The sequence below is a fragment of the Myotis nattereri genome (assembly GCF_964212035.1).
Source record: "Myotis nattereri genome assembly, chromosome: 9".
Lineage (NCBI taxonomy): Eukaryota > Metazoa > Chordata > Mammalia > Chiroptera > Vespertilionidae > Myotis > Myotis nattereri.
In genome coordinates, this window is record NC_138084.1 from 24,459,136 (window position 1) to 24,479,474 (window position 20,339).

At 40.7% G+C, this 20,339-nt stretch overlaps 1 protein-coding gene across 1 annotated transcript; it reads left to right on the forward strand.

Annotated features, from left to right (window-relative positions):
• The first annotated feature begins 10,232 nt into the window (after positions 1-10,232).
• On the forward strand, positions 10,233-18,685 carry LIN7C (lin-7 homolog C, crumbs cell polarity complex component). The gene is made up of 5 exons (XM_081099578.1): positions 10,233-10,280; positions 13,571-13,689; positions 13,955-14,026; positions 15,807-16,016; positions 16,791-18,685. The coding sequence occupies exons 1-5, from the start codon at positions 10,244-10,246 to the stop codon at positions 16,944-16,946; spliced, it is 594 nt and encodes a 197-aa protein (XP_080955704.1). The 5' UTR covers positions 10,233-10,243; the 3' UTR covers positions 16,947-18,685.
• The last annotated feature ends 1,654 nt before the right edge of the window (positions 18,686-20,339 follow it).

Here is a 20,339-nt window from a genome sequence, read left to right on the forward strand (position 1 = left end):
GAAGGTCGTCCGGAAGGTCATTCCTCTGTTTGGCTGTTTGGTCAATTTGCATATTATGCTTTTATTTTTATAGCTAGCTCTTCACATCATCATTAACAACTATAAAAACACAAAAATATCAGCCCAAAATAAAGATTTGTGAATAATTAGACATATAAAATTTTACCTGATACTCTGAATGAGGGATTTTCAGGTCAAGCTAATTGAGCAAGATGAGTCAGTGGCCAAGATCTGTAGAAATGCTCTTCATGATTTTTACAATAGTTTCCTTAATAATGGAATCTTAACAAGCAGGTCGATGTTAAATTGATAACATGGAAGCATTTTAGAAAGCGTACTGAAACATGATTTTAGCCCATTCACTCGAGGCTTAAAGCCATACTCCGGTTTTTTTTCTTCCTGATAAAATTTCATCTAGTGTAAGGAAATATTCAAGGGAGGATATGAAGTCTAAAACATAAAATTAATAAGAAGGAAAATTCTAACAACAGCCATGTCTTGGCTATGCAGACACAGAACTCACACTCTCTCTATGCAAAGAATCGTCACTGAGTATAGGAAATATGTCAGGTACTTTGCTGCCTACTGGAGAGTCAGAGAAGAATAAAATACCATCATGGCCCCCAGAATGAACCTTTATCACTATCTGACTGGAGAAAAGAAACACTTTAGTAAACACAACACAAAATTCTAATTTGTTAAATAGAGCACAGAGAATGGACATTTGAAGTGGGCTTGAAGGATGAATCTTCTATGGGACCACCACCTCATCTTTCCACTTCACTGTCCCAAGCACTCTGACTTAAAAGTTATTTTGCCTGACAATGCATTTGCCCTACTGTCTTTTCACCATTCCTCATACCCCACATGTCTTTACTTACCCCCTTAGCTATCTTAGATTGTATAGTCTTATCCTAATAATCACCCACTTCACATATCCTTAACTCCCTGGGACCTCTCTCACTTCTTGTCCTTTTTTGGCAAAACTCTTTGAAATCCAGTGTGCACTTTACACTTAGAGCACATCTCAACCTGGACTGGCCACATTTTTCCTGATCAGTCTAGCTAAAGGTTTGTCAGTTTTGCTGATCTTTTCAAGGAATCACATTTGGGTTTCATTGATTTTTCTCACTTGATATTTATATGATATCTTTTTCTATTATATATTTAGTCTCTGTAATATTTTTATTCTATTTCTGCTCTAGTTTTCACCCTTCCTTCTACTTACTTTAAGTTTAGTTTGTTCTGCCGAAGCCGGTTTGGCTCAGTGGATGGAGCGTCGGCCTGCGGACTGAAGGGTCCCGGGTTCGATTCCGGTCAGGGGCATGTACCTGGGTTGCGGGCATGTCCCTAGTGGGAGATGTGCAGGAGGCGGCTGATTGATGTTTCTCTCTCATCGATGTTTCTAACTCTCTATCTCTCTCCCTTTCTCTCTGTAAAAAATCAATAAAATATATTTTAAAAAAAAGAAATATTGTAAAAAAAAAAAAAAGTTTAGTTTGTTCTGTTTTTAGTGTCTTCAGATAAAAGGTTATTGTTTTTTAGGTCTTTCTTCTTTTTTAATACAAGCATTTATAACTATGAGTTTCCCCCTAAGCACTGTTTTAACTGCATTATGCATGTACTTTTAAAGTGTATGCATGAGAATTCTGATGAGCACACTTGGTGAAAACATGCTGTACTTCTTTGCTATTGTAAGATTTTTGTTGTGTTTTTCCCAAGATGGGTGCTGGCCTTTTGAGTAGACAAAGCTTTTCTTATAAAGCAAAATGCCTTGGTTTGAGTTTGGTTGGGTTTGCAGAAAGACTTGTTTACAGCATATATATATATATATATATTATATATATATATATATATTAAAGGCCTGTTCCACAAAGAGATTTGTGCGATAGGCCTTCCTTCCCCTGGCTGTCTGCACCAGTTTTCCTCCGGCACCCGAGACCCAGGCCTTCGCTCCGGCTGCAGTGGAGAAGCTAAGCCTCTTCAGTCTTTAGTCGCCTTCAGTCTTCAGTCGTCTTCAGTCTTTGCTCCACGCCTGCATATGCAAATTAACCGCCATCTTTGTTGGGTTAATTTGCATACTCATCCTGATTGGCTGGTGGGCATAGCGGAGTGACACCAATTTGCATGTTTCTGTTTTGTTAGTATATACTACACTAATAAAAGAGAAACATGGTAATTGGCGTACGACCGCTACCCTTTTTATTGGCTAATCAGCGAGATATGCAAATTAACTGTCAGCCAAGATGGCGGCCGGCAGCCAGGCAGCTTGAAACTAACATGAGGCTTGCTTGCCTCAGTGACGGAGGAAACCAACGTTCCCCGTTCCCCGCCTGCCTGCGGCTGCAGGCCTCTGAGCCTGCAGTTTCAAACATTGTAACAAATACCGCCGGACTTCAGCCAGCAGATTCGCAACATTGTATGCAAAGGCCAGAAACCTACTTTCAGGAGCTGCGGCCTAAGTGCTGGAGCCAAGCCTCAAGCTAAAGCTGGCCCAGAATAAAAAAAAAAAAAGGAGCGTTTGGGAGTTCAGTCACCCCCAGCCTGAAAACAGCCCTCAGCCCCTCACCCAGACTGGCCAGGCACCCCAGTGGGGACCCTCACCCTGAAGGATGTGTGACCAGCTGCAAACAGCCATCATCCACTCACCCAGGCTGGCCAAGCATCCCAGTGGGGACCCCCACCCTGATCCAGGACACCCTTCAGGGCAAACGAGCTAGCACCCACCCATGCACCAGGCCTCTATTCTATATAGTAAAAGGGTAATATGCCTCCCAGCACCGGGATCAGCGGAGCCGAGAGGCCTCCCGGCACCGGGATCAGCGTGACAGGGGGCAGCGCCCAAACCCCCTGATCGGCCCTGCTCTGTGTGTGACAGGGTGCGGCACCCCAACCTCCCCATCGGCCCTGCCCTGAGTGTGAGAGTGGCGGCGCCCCAACCCCCTGATCGGCCCTGCTCTGTGGGTGATAGAGGGTGGCGCCCCAACCCCCCCCCAGCCCCCCCACGGGCCCTGCCCTGAGTGTGACAGTGGCGGCGCCCCAATCCCCTGATTGGCCCTGCTCTGTGGGTGATAGAGGGCGGCGCCCCAACCCACTGATCCGCCCTGCTCTGTGTGTGACAGGGGATGGTGCCCCAACTCCCCTATCGGCCCTACTCTGTGAGTGACAGCGGGGAGCTCCCCAACCCCCTGATGGGCCCTGCTCTGTGCATGACAGGGTTCGGAGCCCCAACCCCCCTGATGGGCCCTGCTCTGTGCATGACAGGGTACAGAGCCCCAACCCCCCTGATGGGCCCTGCTCTGTGTGTGACAGGGGGCAGTGCCCCAACCCCCGGATTGGCCCTGCTCTGTGTGTGACAGGGGGTCGTGCCGCAACCCCCCAATCGGCCCTGCTCTGAGCCCGACCAGGGGCTGCACCTAGGGATTGGGCCTGCCCTCTGCCACCCGGGAGCAGGCCTAAGCCAGCAGGTCGTTATCTCCTGAGGGATCCCAGGCTGCTAGAGGGCATAGGCCAGGCTGAGGGATCCCCCTTTCCCCCCGAGTGCACAAATTTTTGTGCACCGGGCCTCTAGTGTGTATATATATATATATATATATATATATATATATATATATATACTTTTTTTTTTTTTTTTTTTTTTTACATAGCCTAATCTAAAAAGCATGGACACATTTGTTTTACTTGATACTCTCTGTGAAGTGAAGATTCCGAGGTTACATGGCCCTTCTTAAAGGGCCCTCTCAGGTAGACGTTTCCTTTTCTATATTTCTAGTAAGCATATTTTTGGCTGCCCTGACACAATGTTTATGTCCTTTAAGAAGAGGTCAGCTAACAGTGCAATCTTTCTGTGCTATCATAAGCCCTTCCCATTGGTTTGTGTACTTTGTTATTGGCCTTGCTGTGTCCATGATTTTGCAGCATTACCACCCACTCCACGTGATAAGTGACATCATCGCTATAATGAGAATCCCAAGCAGAACCACTGGATCAAAGCCCATCTGTGTGCCTGCTCCCACACTTGACAAAACAAATTCCAAATTCATTCAGCATGCCGGTGCCATTTAGTCACTGTGACATATTCCAAATTTTGGACTCTGCGCAAAAACCAATCTGTGCCCACAAAATTAATCATGGAACACATTTTATGACGTTTGACAACAACTTAAAAGGTTCTCATCTCTGGCAGGTGGCTCTGCCAATCTGCAAGTATATGCATGACAAATTCTGAACAATATATTGTGTGGCTGAAAAATGTATGGTGTAGAATGCATACCCTGGAGAAAACCAGAGTGAGTCCAAACAATTCTCAAGTCTGTCTCAGGGACACAGAAGCCAGAATGCTCCCTTGTGAAGAAAGGATGATGGCCCCAGGTACACATAGGAAGCCAAAGAAAAGGCAACAGCTCGTGTGCCAGTAGATGCTGAGAACATTGGCACAGTCGCCTGTGTTGGCAGGACCAAGAGTTAGAGATGGCTAATTTAAGCGACAAGATCCTGGCAAACAGATTTATTTAGGGCAAGGGTGCGTCAGGGAGATGCCAGAAAAATACATCAATCTGTGCCTTTACATGTACTCAGAATGATGATGAAACAACTGACATTAAGAAAGTAAACCTTACACTTTAATAGAATCTGCAACTTATCCTAACCCAAAGTAAGGGGGAAGGGTTACTTTAGATATCTGCTACTCAGTGAGGGGACTTGTGTTCTGCTCTGAGATCTGTGATTAAAAAAACCTCCCAACAAAAGATGTTTTTGAAGAGATTTTCCAAGTATTGTTATGTTTAATTGATTAGACCAAGTGTTTTTATATATGTTTAGTTTATTTTTAAATCAGGCTAACTCACATTTGACAATATCACTTATGGCAAATAAAGGAAGCCATTCATCTAAAGTTTTACTTTTCTGAGAAGTAGCTTATAGATAGAAACTCTGTTGGGGGAAAAAAAGAAGCCTGCGATTTTAATTATACTGATAGAAGCCTGAATATATCCCTTTGTTAAGAGTAATTTTTTACTCTGCAAAAAGACGTAACTGTTTTAAATGTCAATTCTATATTGTAGTGCATATTTGTGTATGGCTTGACAGGCAAAAATATAGTAAAGCATTTCACTGGGAGTGTCTTGCTTCCTCGTATTATTTTCCATTTCCCTAGCTTCTCTAGAGAGCCTCTTACCCCCAATTTACCACACACACTTTCTTTTACTCTTAATTGGTGCCTCACTCCATTGTCCTTGCAATGGAATAAGAACACTTGCATACTTAGCCAACTGAGGAATTTAATATTTTTATTTTTTCCTGTATTGGTTTTTAGAGAGAGAGAAAGGGAGAAGATTAGAGAAATAGAAACATTGATAAGAGAGGAACATCATTGATCAGCTACCTCCTGTAAACCCCCTACTGGGGATCGAGCCCAAAACCCAGGCATGTGCCCTGACTGGGAATCCAACTGGTGAACTTTTGGTTCTAGGTCTGCACTCAACCAATGAACAACACTGGCCAGGCTTTGATTTTTTTATACAAAGACTAAACTTGCATAACTTAGCATCCCTGGGGTTTGTCAAGACTCGGTCTTCCTATTCTAATTTGATTATTTCTCTTCTTCTCTGAAACAGGAAGTAATATAAGGAAGCAACAGATGAAGAGGAGTTCTTCCACAGGAAGAACAATTCTTGATTAGAAAGCCTGGTGATCCAATAACCTGACAGAGGCATAAAAGCTAAAGCAGCTCTGCCTCATTTATACTCACAATGCCCTCTTTTGAGAAATGAGCCAGCAATCAGTCTTTTCTATAAAGTGAAGGAATTGCACTCTTTAGTTCTCTCCAACACTAATACTTGAGCACTTGTGAATTAGGGAGGGACATTTATTTTTTTAAAATATGTTTTTATTGATTTTTAGATAGAGAGGAAGGGAGAGGAATAGAAACATCCATGAGAGAGGAATTGATTGGCTGCCTCCTGCATGCCCCCTATTGGGAATAGAAAACGCAACCTGGGATGTGCTCTGATCAGGAATCCAACCAGTGACCACTTGGTTCCTAGGTCGATGCTCAACCACTGAGCAACACCATCCATGCTAGGAAGGGACATTTTAGGGGATCTCTCCTTACACAATAGCTGGTTCTTTCATTTGTTTTGTGCATGAAACATAAATGGGATGTTAGTTAATTGAATCATATTTTTATCAAAAACTCCTAAAACAGTTTTTCTTCCTTACCAATGCTACAAATAAGCAATGATACATAGCTGTTATGATTCCCAGTCCTTGGAATGTGGCTTTTTTTTTTATTATCTCCGTAAACTTTTAGGACCTTTTATTTATCCTTGGAATTCTGAAATTTCATCATGAGTATGTATGTTAAGAAAATTTCAAGGACATGGAAAGAATCATTTAAAAGGACAAAGTAAATAATCCAAAACCCCAGTTCATTAGAATAGTGCCTGTTTTTGACAGGAAGAGAAGAAGCACATAACTCAGGGGGCCCTGGGTTGTGGGACACAATTAGCCTTACACAAAATGCTCAACTGGCTCCACCTTCCAAAGCTTATAATCAAGCCTCAAAAGCACAAAACTGTTTTCCTATCTGCATTTCAAAACAAATCTCAAAAATACTTATAGGACTACAAAAATATGCAGCACCCCCCAAAAAAGTAATTTCACAAGGTCTGGCCATATATACACCAGTCATGTAAGAAGGAGGAAATTATGAGCCATAATGAAGAGAAAAATCAATCAACATATTTGATTTAGCACTGTGGTGCCCAAAATAGCACAGATGGTAGAATTAGTAGACAAGAACATTAAATTTGTCATTATAATTGTATTCTATATGTTCAAGAAGCTACAGGAAAGATAGAGCATGTTAAGTAAGGACATAAAAATGTGGAATCACACACACCCTTAAATAAAATTATTAGAGATAAAAAAAAACACAACATCTGAGATAAAATATGAACTAAATGGGTTTAAGAGAATATTGTACATGAAAATAGGAAATAGAGAAAAGCTTGAAAAATCAAAGTGAACAGGCAGAGCATCAGTGAACTGTAAGACAATGTCAGGCAGAGGATTCTGCATGTAAGTGGAGTCATCACAAGAGTGGAGCTGCAGGATGGGGAAGAGCACTTATTTGAAGAAATATGGGGAGGCCAGCCAGCATGGCTCAGTGGTTGAGTGTTGACCTATGAACCAAGAGCGCATGGTTCGATTCCCAGTCAGGGGACAGGCCCAGGTTGTGGGCTTGATCCCCAGTGGGGGTGTGCAGGAGGCAGCCAATCAATGTTTCTCTCTCATTATTGATGTTTCTCTCTCTCTCTCTCTCTCTCTCTCTCTCCTTTCCGCTCTAAAATAAATTTTAAAAAATATATTTAAAAAAAGAAATAAAGGCAATGTCTGCATTTGTCTATCTAGCTCTACATGCTCTACATAGTATTCTCGGTGCCTAGCAAGGCACCTGGTAGACATCAGGCACTTGATAAACATTTCTTGAATACACTTGTGGCAGAACAACGAATAAGAGGAAAGCACATGAGTGCAGGGTATACAGAAGGGAACCAAAGAAAGGAAACAGTATGGAGAAAAGGAAGCTTAATAGAAGTGTTATGTCTTCAGTAGGGACCTGAAGGATGAACTCAGTTTGAAGATGTGTACAGTGTAGAGATTTGGAGGAGATGAAGAAGGGCTTTCCACATAAGAACAATATAAATGAAGACTTGAAAGCAACAATAAATATGGTTTTTGAATAATAGTCTCCTTTTATCCATGAGGGAAACATTCCAAGACTCCCAGTGGGTGCCTGAGACTCCATATAGTACCGAGCTTTAAATATACTATATTTTTTTCATTACATACATACCTATGATGAAGTATAATTTTAACTTAGGCATAGTGAGAAATTAATTACTAATAATAATAAAATAGAACAGTTATAATACATTGTAATACTACTTATGTGAAAGTGGCTTCTGCCTCTCTCTCTCTCTCTCTCTCTCTCTCTCTCAAAATCTTATTATATTGTACTCACCCTTTTCTTCTCATGATGATATGAGATGATAAAATGTCAAACCTATTTCTGAATCCATGGAACCATTCCTTACCTGCTGTAAATGGCTAGGTGTCACTCATTTCAGGAGATCCCTTGCTGAAATCTTCATATAGGCTCAATGTTTCTAGTACAACATGCTGCTGTCAATCAGACAAGTATTTTGTTTATGTCTTCTACCTAGGAACATATCAGCTCTCTGGCCATAACTTTTCCAGGCTGAAGTGTGACAGCAAAACCAGCACACATTCCTTTTTCCTTCTGCACAATTTTACAAATAGAAGATTTTTTCTTACCACAGATCTTAGCAACCTCAGAATACGATTTTCTTTCCATAGCAAATCAAGAACTTTCACCATTTCACTTACAGAAAGCATTTTATGGCTTTCTTTGGCATATCCGAATTACTAGCATCCTTATTCTTGTGCATTGGGCTATTATTAAGTAAACCAAGGGTGCTTTGAACACAAACACTGTAACACCGGACAGTGGATCTGATAACAAAGAAGGCTACAACGTGACTAAGGGGCGGGAGCACATACAGCATGGATATGCTGGACAAATGGATGATTCACTGCCCGAGTGGGATGGAGCAGGACGACTTGAAATTTCATGATGCTACTCAGAATAGCACACAATTTAAAACTTATGAATTATTTATTTCTGGAATTTTCCATTTAATATTTTTGGGCTGCGGTTGAATGCAAATAACTGAAACCATGGAAAGTGAGACTGCAGATAAGGGAGGACTCTTGTACCGCCTCCACTGGAGTGGTGGTAGCACTTGGGGGATACTAGAAATGAGTTTAGATGGATGTGTTAGGGTCAGACTGTGAAGTCTTTAGAAATAGAAAATGTAGAAACCCATCGAAAGTTCCTGAACAGAAATCTTTGATGATGAAATCAGAATCCAAGGAGGGGACAGAGGTATAATGGTGACAGTCATGGTGGATTGGGAGAGAATACTACCACTGAATGGAACCAGTAGGCCAGGACTTTGTTAAAAAAATAATCCACAAACTTGTATGTGAGGGCACCTAACATATCAGCACAGACTAGGGCTTAATAAATGTTCGTGGCATTTAAATACTGGGCAAATTAATATTTCACTTAAATTCAGGACCAAACATTTTCTTGGTTCATGACATTTTCAAAAGTGGCCCTAAAAATCTGTACTGCATTAAAAATAATATTTACTTCACAGTATTTCATTTACATAAGATTCTAGATCAACTTTTTAAAATGTACTCTTATTGACTTTTAGAGACAGAGAGGAAAGGAAGAGAGAAAAATGGGTGTGAGCGCGAAACATCGGATACCTCCTGCACACGCCCTGCTGGGGATCAGGCTGCATCCCAGGCGTGTGCCCTGACCCTGGATCCAACCGCAACCTTTCGATCAGGATGACGACCAACCAACAGCCACACCAGCCAGGGCTGGACCAACTATTTAGAATTCCTTGGTGGTGCCCCACGGGCCTTCTTCTCTTGGTCATCAGGTGTGTTTCATGGTTTTTGTCCTCTTCATCCCTACTCTCAAATCGATTTATAGTGAAGATTCCAGCCTTGGATTTTTTAAAAAATGTATTTTTATTGATTCCAGAGAGGGAGAGAGAGAATCATTGATCGGCTGCCTCCTGCATGCCCCCTATTGGGGATCGAGCCCCGCAACCCAGGCACGTGCCCTGAACCTGAATGGAACCCGGGACCCTGCAGTCCCACGCTCTATCCACTGAGCAAACCGGCCAGGGCTCGAGCCTTGGATTTTTAAAATTAAAGCAATGCTTAACGTATCCTATTTACACCTCAGTGTCACGGACGGTATCGCAGAGTCCCGTCAGGGAGAGGACTTTGGGGACAAGGGTCTGTCGCACAGAGGGGGACCCTGGGGCTGGATGTGGACACGGACAGCCGGGAACAAGGCTTGCATCGGAGGCGGGAGCACGAGCCGGGAAAAGGGCTCTTTTCCACCTGACGAGGCTGGAACTCGGGAACCTTTGAACCGCTCAAGGTGCGGCAGGAGACCGACCTCCAGCACCCGCGCTCAGCTGCCTCCACCCAGGGACCCGGGCGGTCCCGGGACCAGAGCCCCGCCTCTCGCGATACTGGCCGGCCTTCGCCCTCCCGGGTCCGCTAGGCCCCGCCCCTCCCGCAGCCCCTGTGTCGTCATTTCCGGTGGGTCTGCGGGCAGAGGGAGAAGATGGCGGCGCTGGGGGAGCCTGTACGGCTGGAAAGGGGTGAGTGCGGCGGCGGCCCGGCCCGGGGCGGGCGGAGGGGGTGGAGGACTGCCGTGTCGCCACCGGGGAGGAGGAGAGGCCCCGGCTCCAGCCCCGGAGCCGGGCTGCCCCTCCCGCCGGCGTCCGGCCCCAGGGTAGGCGCCCGCGGTCTCCTGACTGGTACCCAGACCCTCGTCGGTCCACATAGACTGCACAGTTGGGCACCACCTGTCCGCCTCGCAGACACGCTGCACTCGCGCTCCCCGGCTGGGCCCAGCGGGCACCGCGTTCAGAGACGTGTTCGCTCGAGAACCGTCCGCCGCCCGGTGGGGACGGGCTGCACGCACAGCCCCTGTGATGGGTGCCCACGCCCGGGGTGCCCACCGCAGCCCCGGGTCGCAGCCCTCCCCGCGCGCGGGACCCTCCTCCTCCTCCGGTTCGCGCGCGAGAACCCCATCATGACTTTGACCGCAGCTCCACCTGCATTTGTTCAGTATTGGAGTCTTTCCTGGCTTCGGTGCCCCACCCAGGTACAGAGAAGGTGCTTTAGAAACAATGCTGCTGGTTTACTTGGTCTCGGGAAGGTCACGGAACCAGGAGGAATAGTGGCAGATTGTAAAATGAAAGTTCAGTCGTATTCCTTCTGTACAAATTCTACAAATGCAACTTGTGGCGGGTTCCTTGCTGTTTAGAGAAGACTGAGGAGTTAGAGACCCAGATGCCAGTGAGAATACAGGATTATGTCCCTCTCGGGGCCCTGTTAACAGATTTCAGCATCCCACTCCGTCCTCCCCAAATCCCCTATTTCAGTCAATTTCAAGCATGCTTTTGGCAGACCCGTAGTGGAAGTCATTGGTTACGAGTCAAGACGTACAAACGAAACCGTTTGAATACTAGTAAGTAGTAAACAGAGTTTAGGAAGAAGATTGAGCATATCTTGCAGATATTAACATTTGCAGTGACAGCCTGAATATTAAGTACCTTCTGCTCTAAGAAAGGAAGAGGTTTTGTGTAATTACTGTACTTAGAGAAACCTCTTCCCCGGTGTATTCACACCAACAAATGTGCACTTAGCATTGTTTATTCCTCATGGTGTTCACGTTTGTAAGCCTCTCTGTGAATGACATCGTTTCCCGCAGCCCACCAGGCGGTTAATTAATGCATCATTTGTGACGGGAGTGGCTGCTCTGGGGAGACGGACTGAGTTAGGCCTGAGACTGTGACATCTTCCTCCAGCACAGTGGCACTGTGCTTTGTACTGGGAACGAGTCTGTTTGGTGTTACCAGAAGTAGGTGTTTCTCTTTGAAAGCCAGTTGGTTGTAGGATGCTAACATGTTGGAAGTCTTTCCCCCCCTCCCCTCCAATATATTTGTATTGATTTCAGAGAGGATGGGAGAGAAAAACATCAATGATGAGAGAGAATCATTGATCGGCTGCCTCCTGTACAACTCCCACCGGGGATCCAGTGCCCAACCCAGGCATGTGCCCTTGACCGGAATCCAACCCGGGACCCTTCAGTCCGCAGGCTGACGCTCTATCCACGGAGCCAAACCAGCCAGGGCTCTTTTGCATTTTTATGCAGCACAAAATGTGAAACTTAACCTCTGGCATTCCCTTTTGATAGTCATGGCTTTGTTTTTTGCTCTTTCAGAGCTCTTTTCAGTTCCACGGTAGAATGCTCAGCACCTTAGTTGGATGAATTGCTCATGGTTGTCATTTAGCCAGATAAGAAAGTCAGTACTGCATCACCTCTGATTCTTACTTAGAATTCTGTTTAACAGACTATTATAAACATTCCTAACAGTCCTACAGTATAAAATCAGTACATATCATCAGGATCCCTGGATGTCTTCTAAATTATCAAAACATGAGTCACTAGAACAGATTTAAACATATGTTAGGTACAGAGTAAGTTCAGGAAAGAGTATTTTACTTTTTCAAATTTTTAATTGCATATTGTAACTGTAAATTAAAATAACTGATGAACTAACAGTCCCCATTCACCAACCGTTCAAGTGATGGGATATCAGAATGAGGAAAATCTATTTCCATTGCATTTGATCAACATCAGTTTAAGCTGAAATTGGAAAATTTACTTTTTTCTCCATTACATTCATTCCCAGTTTTCCAGCTGCAAACACAAAGAAGGCCATAGTAATTCTACAAAGAAAAAGTTCTAGTCCGTCCACTTAAAAGGGAGCAAGGAATAGTAGAATAATAGGTACTCTAGCTCCGTGGGGTTACAAAAACAGTTAAGAGAAAGAAAATCAAAGATAATCATTAACAGTGTTGTAAACATAACTCTGAATTTCATAAAATTTCTTAATTCATAGAACACTTATCCTCACACTTCCCACTGATAACTGTCTAACATGCTTAATATATTTGTATAAAGGTGTACCATCCCTTAATATTTGTTATGATTAATTGGTGCCAAACGTAGCATATTTCTGCTTGCTATATGCCAGACCCTTTTTTTTTTATTAATTTCTTGCTTTATTTATCAAGAAACTTTTATAAGGAAGGTACTCTTGTTTTTGTTTTTCAGTAGGAAAATGAGACAGGGAAGTTAAGTAACTTGCCCAAGATCACCCAGCTAGTATTGAAACCAGATTGACAGAACTAATTGTTTTTATTTTGCTATTTTGTAAACATATATTTGATTATCTTAATTAAAACACTGTTTTGATTCTAAGTTAAAAACAGGCCATTTGTACCATTGTTATACATATCTCTGCCACTAACTGCATCTGTAATGGAATAGTTCATAACTACATATATATTGTGTTTTCCTTAGGGAAATTAACAGTGATTTTACTGGCACAAAGTGTTTTGTTCTGTTCAGTGCTTTGATTATTAATACTAATGATAAGTAAATTTTTATTGACTGCATAGTTACTGATTTACTGTTAGCTTTTCTGAATCATAGACAGTGTTTGTCTATCATGTTTTTTAGCCTCAGTTCTTTCTTGTGACATCTAGTATTTTACATTCAGTCTTCCTGTCACTCAAAGATGCTTTTTCCCAGATTTTGTACGTGTGCAACAGTAGTATTTCTTCCTAATATACTGTAAAATTCAGCATTATTCTCAGATTTTACATTCCTATCCTCAGGTATACTAGTATACATATCCGCCCCCCCCCCCCCCCCCCCCACACACACACACAAGTTCACCCTCTTAACACTTTTTAAAAATGTTTTTCCTATTCTTGTTCGTCCTTGAGGAATGAATCCTAACTGCTACTCAGTTACGTAGGTATTTAGAGAATCTTCAGAGAAAACTATGAGTGTGCATTTGTTTAACTCCAGATATCTGTAGAGCAATTGAATTGTTGGAAAAACTACAAAGGAGTGGGGAGGTACCACCACAGAAACTTCAGGCTTTACAAAGAGTCCTGCAAAGTGAATTCTGCAATGCTGTAAGAGAGGTGAGTACATGGGATTAAAATTTACTAAAAACTTGAGTTAATTAGATAGGATAATACTCTGAAATTTTAGTTCAGAATGTCTTAAGAAAACAAACTTTAGAAAAACATTAGAACCTGTTTCTCATTTTAGCAATTTTTATTAGACAAACATTTAACAAAGATGCATAATTTTGCCTAAAATTTTAACACATTCATTTCATTAACTTCGTAGAACTCAAGCATGGTGTTTTCTGAGATTTAAAATCACGAACTTTGGGTTTTATAGGTATATGAACATGTCTATGAGACTGTGGACATCAGCAGCAGTCCTGAAGTGAGAGCTAATGCTACTGCAAAGGTAAAGTTTTTCATTTGCCAAAAGTGAGAGAATTCTTTTAAAATTCGAGGTTTTAATATGCAATTGTTAGATTCATAATAGGTTGAAATTTTGAAAACTGTCTTTCAATCTATACTGAACCATCTCAAATACTAAGAAATAGGATCTTTTTTTATTGCCTTTACAAAAGATAATCTATCATGCAGATTAGATAATACATTTAAAATGCAGTTGCACACAAATAATAATACACATCCTATATAATAAAAGCCTAGGTGGCGTCACTTGCAACGTCATCACAAGATGGCCACCACAAGATGGCTGGCAGGGGAGGGCAGTTGGGTAAGACCAGGCCGGAAAGGGAGGGCAGTTGGGGGCAAGATCAGGCTGGCATGGGAGGGCAGATGGGGGTGATCAGGCTGGCAGGGGAGGGCAGTTGGGGGCGATCAGGCTGGCAGGGGAGCAGTTAGGGGGCGATCAGGCTGGCTGGCAGGCAGGCGAGCGGTTAGGAGCCAGCCGTCCTGGATTGTGAGAGGAATGGCCGACTGCCGGTTTAGGCCCGATCCCACAGGCAGTCGGACATCACCCGGGGGTCCCAGATTGGAGAGGGTGCAGGCCGGCCTGAGGGACAACTCCCCCTCTTCCTGCTCCACCCTCCCACCCCCGCACGAATTTTGTGCATCGGGCCTCTAGTATCATATAATACATAATAATATACAGTATACATATTTAATTGTATCATTGATTGTGTATATTTTCATCAAAGGTCTGATGTATGAATTATCCTCATTTTATTGGTGAGGAATCATCAGATTGTTACCTGCCTCAGAACACACAAATAGTAAATGGTAGAATTGGGTGGGGTGCTCCCCCAGGTTTCTCTTTGCTTTCTTTACCTTAACTCTGCAAAGATGTGGTAATGTCAGTAGTAAGTACTCTCTTCAGAGCTCAGGTGCCAGGCTTCCTGTGCTTTCTCTGTGGGGCTTTCCTCAATAATTCCCACATGATCTCAATATCCGTGTGTAGTTAGAATAAGTTAATGTCAGCAGAAAGTGATTTATATTCGAATTAGTTATTAGCAGGTAATTTTTCATTGATAGTTACTGGTTCACAAAAGGAAATACTGGATTCTCTGTTGAATACAAGCACTTAAACATGTGGGTGTAGTTTGACAGAGAAAAAACATAGAAACTTGGCTTTTATTCCTGAGTTATGTGACTTTCATAACTTACTGAATATCTGAGCCTTAAATCTAGTAGTAACTCTAGATAGTTAACTAAAGCAACAAGAAAGTTCATGTTTATATGTACTTTTTCTCGATATTGAGTTATTTCTTGATAAGTTAGTTAGTGTAAAGAACAAATGGTACAGCAGCCAGATGACTGCATGTAGGAACACCCACCCACCTCCTTACAGGTTATGTAGATGTGTTGCGTCCTGTACAAAGGCCTTTGAAGGAGCTGAGCTCTCCAGCCCCAAAGCTCAGCCTGCTGGGACCTGGGGGAGAGGCTCTCCTCTTTAGTGGCAGCGTTCATTTGCTGAGCAAGCCTGCCTGCCAAGTGCTGCACAGCAGTTCTGGGAACTGGATGGCCTGACCTGAACACTCCTACATAGTCCCAGAGTATGCTTTCCAGCCGCCTCCTCTAGAACACCATTCTCCTAGCTCACCTGCTCAGAACTGCCAATGCATTTTGTGGGTATTCAAACATCAAATGTATGTGCCTCAAAAATAGGTAAAAGGAGATGAAAGAGCTAAAGTAAACAAAGGTGATACATTTAAACATGTAAAATTTTCTTTCAGGCTACTGTTGCTGCATTTGCTGCCAGCGAAGGACATTCTCATCCTCGAGTTGTTGAGCTTCCAAAAACAGAAGAGGGCCTTGGGTTCAATATCATGGGAGGCAAAGAACAGAACTCTCCAATCTATATATCTCGAATAATTCCAGGAGGAATTGCTGATAGACATGGGGGCCTCAAGCGAGGAGATCAACTTCTCTCTGTTAATGGAGTGGTAAGGATGTTTTATTTCTATTTGTAGTTATGTGTTGTGACCACTTGGGGGAGTATATGAGTTATAGAAACAGAAGCTATAGGGGGGCAAAGCTTTGTAGTTTAAAAATCCTTAGAGCCATGGTCAGCAAACCTCTGCTCTCGAGCCACATGCGGCTCTTTGGCCCCTTGAGTGTGGCTCTTCCACAAAATACCGACTTATGCGCATGGGCCACAAAGTTTCATTCGCACTGTACGTGCGCGCCCGCACGTGATATTTTGTGGAAGAGCCACACTCAAGGGGCCAAAGAGCCGCTTCTGGCTCTTGAGCCGCGGTTTGCCAACCATTGCCTTAGAGGAATCCAAGGCAGTACTATTTAGTACAGTGATACAGTTTAAAGCACTTTCTGTGTGTTTAGCTTTTTCCAATGAAAACTAGCAAAACTTAGTGTGATTTTTATGAAGTGATTAAGCTGTTTAGTAGTTAAGGCAGTACGTTAAATTAGAAGTCTACCCCTCATTTTAGTCATATAGAATGGTGGAATAATAGGGCATGTAGACTGATGTGCTAATTATTTGGATCTTTGAAACCAGTTCTTGGACTACAAACAGAGTATTATTCAGCTGAGGATTTCACACTGATTAAAATGGTAAAGCTAGGTTATTTCATAAGTTTGTAGTGTTGAAATGATAAAACATTAAAACTTTTTTACTTACATACATTTTTAAGCATTTTTGCCTTTTGAATGAATTGCAAAACCTGTATATTAATTGTGTGTGTGTGTTTTTTTTCTAGAGTGTGGAAGGAGAACATCACGAAAAAGCCGTAGAACTGCTAAAAGCAGCTCAAGGAAAGGTTAAATTAGTAGTGCGATATACACCTAAGGTCTTAGAAGAAATGGAGTCACGTTTTGAAAAAATGAGATCAGCCAAACGCAGGCAGCAGACCTAATGCAGTTCAGAACTTTATATTCCATTTGCTTTTAGCTAGAGAAGTTTTACTGGTGACCTACTGATGGCCGCAATGCCAACAATTATAAGGAAAAACAAACTTCCCGTGAAATGCTCCTTGCCATTTTATAAATGCCTATTTTAAAATCATTTGTGGTTCCAGAGATGCATACACTTTTTTCTGACAAGAAAAAGTAAAAGGTGATGAGGGCAATTTTGTCCTGCTCTTTTTACAGGCCTTTTTCAAATGAAGATTTTGTCATAAAGTTGTTATAGATTTTTAATAATGCTTTTTAAATATTAAGATGTACTTTTACATTCTTAAATCATTTTTTAGGAAAAAAATGTTCTTCGTTTGATGCTTATTTAAAAATAATGGTTCTCAAATTCTTTATTTGCTTTTTTTTAACCTGTAAAATTTCTTTATAGTTTTCCAAAAAAATTTAAACATGACAGTTTCAGCTACAGCAGTTCATTACATTGTCAGTGTTAACATCATTGCTGCATTTTGTACTTTGAACACACACATAATATATATAATCATAGGTAAGTCATAACTCAGCACAGTGGAAGTTTTTTACTTTTATTTAAACATAATGTATAGTGAATACTCATTTGTACTGATTTATAAAAGTAAGTTTTTAAACACTGAAACAATCATTGGTAAATATGTATTCTTTCATAGTGTTTGAGCAGCAAAGCAAGAGGATGTAATTTGTGTGTTAGCATTACTGATTAGATCTATTTATATTCAACAGTATGTCAAATTACAAATGCTAAAACAGGTTCAGGTTTCATCTTTTGCAATTTTTTTTAATGCTATTCATTTCTATTTAAATATATTTTTTATATTTTAGTCCTTCCATTCCTAGAGATGAGCCATTTCGTTTGTGGTGGGAAATAGCAGAAGCAAAGAAGAAAAAGTAGTACTTTAACCTCATTAGTCTCAAGAGTTAACACACTTTTACCAGCTCAGTTTAAAGCATTGATTTTAAATAGGTTGATTATAGGAGGATATATGTAATAAGATGTATAGAAATTATGAGGTGATGTGTTCATAAGAATCTGCAGACTGTCGAGATGAGTACAAACTTAATCATATTAAAATGGTTTGATTTAGAGATGGGATCTTTGTTTATGATTCAATATGATGGGAATTGTGAGAGATACTTTCAGTTGTCCACTGGATGTCACTGTTTTACTGAAAGGCAGCTATTAGTGAAGGACTGTGACTGAAATCTTTAAAGGCTGGAATTAAAGAATTGAGGGTCATTTTCAGTCAATAACTTAGGAACATTTTTAAGTGAGAGATGCTAAAAGGAAGGTAGTGGTTTGAAATATATAAGGAACTTAGACGCTGTATAAGCAGTGGGCATTTTAAAACATTCCTTCAAGAAGACTATAGATGTATACTTTTTCCTGCATGTTTGTGAGCATTGTGAGTCTTAAAAGATTATTCCAGTTTTCAGTGTTTTTTTCAGAATAAAAGTCAATTGACATTGTTATTTATCATTTAGGTATTGAACACTGGATTGCATGGTTGGATGTGTCTTTAGTCCACTACAAAATGTGCTTGTTATTAATAGGAATGTTGTTAAATTGTATATTTTCAAAATTAATAATGTTTTTAAAATGTTGAGACCAAAGTAGTGTAGAAGAACATGGACTTAATTTAATTGTAAAATTATTAGAGGTATTTGTTGTAGAGCTTTATATATTAAAGAGAGATATTGGTGCATATAAAACAGTAATGTTGTTATGCTCGTATTCTTGCATTACAAAGTAAACCCTAAAGAAACCTTATTTTAGTATAGCTACAGCTGCAGTAGCTTTTAAGGGCGTGTCAACATTTCATTATAAATTATAGCTTCCTGGTTCAGTATCTCAGCTGTTTCAGAACTTGCAGCCAAGTTAAATCTCTTTTGGTGTTGAAACTTAATAAGTTGAGTAAGCTATTTTTTTTTCTTCTACAGTAATCCACAATCTGTTCTTTGTGTGGGTTGGCACTTATTTATAATTCTTAAAATAAAGATAGCTTAAAAGAGCCAAATACAGTAGTTTTGCTTGCTACTGTTGAGCATGAATAGCAGTAGTTTGTTTTTGTTAAAAGTTTTCATAGTGTATCCCAGAATTTTAAATTCTGACCATAGAAAAATTCTATTATTCAGTGGCAAAGATGTACAGTAAATAGTAGTTTGCTATCGTGAGGAAATGAAGGAATTTTTCATTTTATAAATAAATGTATGATTCATGAACATAACCAAGCACGTAGTAAGTATATAATAGGTGTTTGATTTGTGAAATATAAATATAATTATCCCCTCCCCAGTTTCCTTTTTTTTTTTTTTTTTGTATTTCAAAATGGGTTGATTCTGAACCTTAGCCCCATATTAGAACATCCTGCAGACCTTTAAAAAAGATTCATACCTGAGTCCCATCCCACACCAACTAAATCAGAATTTCTGGGGCTGGGGCCAGATTCTTGGTTTTTTAAAGCTTTTCCTGTGGTTCTGAATGACACATACGGTTGAGAATCATTAATTTCCCCTTTATAAAATGCTCTAAATACACTGGACTGTGTTTGGAAGTATCAGAATAGAACAATTTACAGCTACTATTAAGTAGCAAATATAATGATTGATTATATTTCTTTAGGAATAAAAGGTACTTGGCATTCTTTATTTGGGAAATAATTATAGTCTTTTTTAAAAAATAGTAATAAAATCTGCAAATAATTTAAACCTAAACTTTTAACGTCTGCCATCTTTTTGCTCTCTTTGCCTTTTAAAAATTTACAATGATAAATGTTTATCATTTTGGAAAGCATGTTTAAAAATTGCAGATGAGAAATAAAGTCATTGATAATTATGTGTTGTCTTAACATGGACACTTTATCTGTTAGCAATATACTAGATTATAGTGGCCTAGTTCTTTGGGGTTTGATAATTCAAATGTGTGTTTTTTTAAATTGTCTTCTAAATTTTTGGAAATTATTTTGTTAAGTACTTAATGTAGTTTGGCTCAAGTACTTTGTTTACAATTTAAATGGATATAGCATTTAATGGAAGAAATGGTTATGGTTTATTTGAGAAGAATGTCAGCATGACTTGGTGTGGACTTAGAAGAATACATGTGAATATTTTACAATGTGGAATGGTCATTGAAATATCAAGGACTCGAGTAATTGTATTTCCTGAATAAATGTATGTTTATGAATTTTCTAACTTATATTTTGTTGTCTCCTCTGGTAACAACATTTCCAAACTTTCACTAATAGTGTTTTTTCAAAGGTCATTGTATTTCTGTGATAGTTAAATAGAGAAAAACACAAAACAAATTGCTTGCTCATTAATTTTCAAGAACTTCCAAAATGATTTGTATCTGGACATAGTTT